This window comes from Triticum dicoccoides, chromosome 7B (assembly GCF_002162155.2).
Source record: "Triticum dicoccoides isolate Atlit2015 ecotype Zavitan chromosome 7B, WEW_v2.0, whole genome shotgun sequence".
In the NCBI taxonomy this organism is placed as follows: Eukaryota; Viridiplantae; Streptophyta; class Magnoliopsida; order Poales; family Poaceae; genus Triticum; species Triticum dicoccoides.
The window spans coordinates 510,774,689-510,777,080 of record NC_041393.1 but is presented as its reverse complement, the minus strand read 5'-3'; the positions used below and the strand labels follow the sequence as shown (position 1 = coordinate 510,777,080).

Below are 2,392 nucleotides of genomic sequence, written 5' to 3'. Positions count from 1 at the left end.
CTGATTAGATCTTGGATCTAATCAGCCCCACCACGGATGGACCCGATTAATCCTCAAGGACCAACCTGCGCCGATCGATCCGTTTCGGAAAGGTCGCCCGTCTAATGGTAGGTGGCTCACGGTGTCCCAACGATCTACACGGAAAAGCTCAGCTTCATTGCAACCACATCTCTCGACGAACGAACTCTCGGCCGTGCCGGATCAAGATCCGTTGTGATAAAGCCGCTCATAATTGCGGTGAATTATGCAGCAATCTGGTATGGGGTTGCCAATAAAGACCAAGCAGTGGTGGTACTGCGTCCGCCCAGAGAGGTACGAGCACGATCTTTTGCTGCTCGAGTTAACATGGTTGTCACGGAGCTGCGACGGAAGCTTCTCTGCGTCCGCAGCATCGTCCTGGTACTAGATGGATGCGAGGTCTATGTTACGTTACGTGGAGGCACCACCACATGAGGGAGAGCTGCACGGTCGGTTGCTACAGGGAGAGACAGAGAGATCAGCTGCGCTGTGCTGGTGTTGCGAGAGAAGAGGGCCTGCCACCATTAAAGAAAGGAAGGAGGAGGAGGAGACGGCCAGTCGTGGCCCCCCTCGACGCGGCGGCCACGATCGAGCAGCGCGGGGGTCCAAACCGAGTCGTTTTCTCCCTCCAACCTCCACAGGATCCGCGGCAAAATTCCTTCTTCTTTCTTGTCTTCGTACAAGGCGATGCTGCGGCCGCAGCAGCCCACCAGCCGCTCTCCGGTCGCGTGTTTCTCCGCTTGGTCCTGTTCCTAGCTGGTGCCTGCCTGCGCGCGGCAATGCCAGCGTCGCCGTCCTCTCGGTGGTCCCCGGAGATCACCAGCGTCTGCTCTGGCTCCGAGTCCGAGCCCGAGGAGCCGTCGCCTGTGATCGGCGGTGGCGGGTTCGTGGTGCAGCTGGTGTCGAGGGACGTCTCGGACGGGCTCCTCGGCAAGTTCGCGGACACCAGCGAGTTCGACTTCGACTACGGGAGGAGCGGGCTCTGGTCGCCGCTGGTGCTGCGGCCCGAGCTCCTGCTCCTCGCGCAGTCGTCGGCGTCCTCCTCGGCCCGGCGCCGGCAGCGGCGGTGGCGGTGGCGGAAGCGGAGGAAGGTGAGCACCGGTTGACGATCGAAACCTTGCATTTTGTAGTACATGTGTGTGAAGAATCTGCACTGGGACAGACATGGATTTACTTGTCTCCCTTCTGACGCAGATGCTCTGCCGCTGCTTCTCATAATATGATGTGATTGACATTCGCTGTGGAATTCGGATGCTTCTTCTGAGAAGGAACTGCTCCTCATGGTGGTTTGCTCTGCAGACTGCTGTACATACGATGATCAAAGACCAACCAGTAGCAAGAGGGCGTGCAAGTACGTGGTTACAGTACAGCACACTGCTTCGTGGTTGGTGATGATCCCGAGAAGCACTCCGGTGCGCTGTAATTGCTACAGGATTTTCTCATGATTGTACTGCTGTGGTTGGTAATGTTCCATGCGATGTTTGTTCATGTGAAGTATCTACTCAAATCCATGGGCCATGGCCGTGTTGTGGTTTATTTGTACAGGTGGAGGAAAGTTTTCATCTTTGAATAGAGCCGAAAGGAATATTGCACGGTAGGTATGTCCTGGCGTGTTTATTATGAAGGGAGGTTACTGAAAGCACATCGACATGATCATCTCTAGAACTAATTAATTCAGCTGCAAGACAGACAAAACAGATCGCCTTTCCTTCTTAGGTGGGTGCTTGCAATATTGAATAAATCTCCTATTAGCTTGCAATAGATGGTGTATTTTAAGTTCTTTTAACTTTAGTTACCAAATCCCAGTCATTTATGCTGCTACTAATTTTGGGGGACTGCTCATCGATAATTCACTAGCGTGGACGAACTCGCCTGATCTCGGTATCTTGAGTCGTCGACTCGTTCCGGGATACGGTGTGGACGTGGTGTGTCAGGGAGCTACGGCAGATTATTTAATGTGCATGCTGGATGGAAAGAGCCCACGTTTGTACATCACGTAGACGGACGTCTACGACTCAGCGACGGCGTTTCCAAACTGTACCAACGTGAGCGCTCCGGAAGGATGCAACCTGCTTGTTAAGTTCACGCCCTTGAAGAGCCCTTGCAGGCAGTTCGAAACTCGAATTGGATGGACTCCCACCCAAGGCATTTGCCAGGACTGCGTTAACACCTATTAGGACGTGTGGTCACACACTCACACTGAAGCACTGCTGTCACTGTTCAGCTGTATAGAGGAAAATGATGTCTAAGAAAGCCTTCAACGAGGGGAGAGAGTACAAAGAAAATCAACTGATTTTTTGCCACAAACATATAATTGTTTATCTAAATATCATGGCAAATTAAGAAACCTTGCAATGGTCACATGGCAAAAAAC

At 52.8% G+C, this 2,392-nt stretch overlaps 1 protein-coding gene across 1 annotated transcript; it reads left to right on the top strand.

The window, feature by feature from the left end:
• The first annotated feature begins 371 nt into the window (after positions 1–371).
• On the top strand, positions 372–1,660 carry LOC119339992. The gene is made up of 2 exons (XM_037611898.1): positions 372–1,109; positions 1,213–1,660. Exons 1-2 carry the CDS (start codon positions 411–413, stop codon positions 1,234–1,236), a joined length of 723 nt encoding a protein of 240 aa, XP_037467795.1. The 5' UTR covers positions 372–410; the 3' UTR covers positions 1,237–1,660.
• The last annotated feature ends 732 nt before the right edge of the window (positions 1,661–2,392 follow it).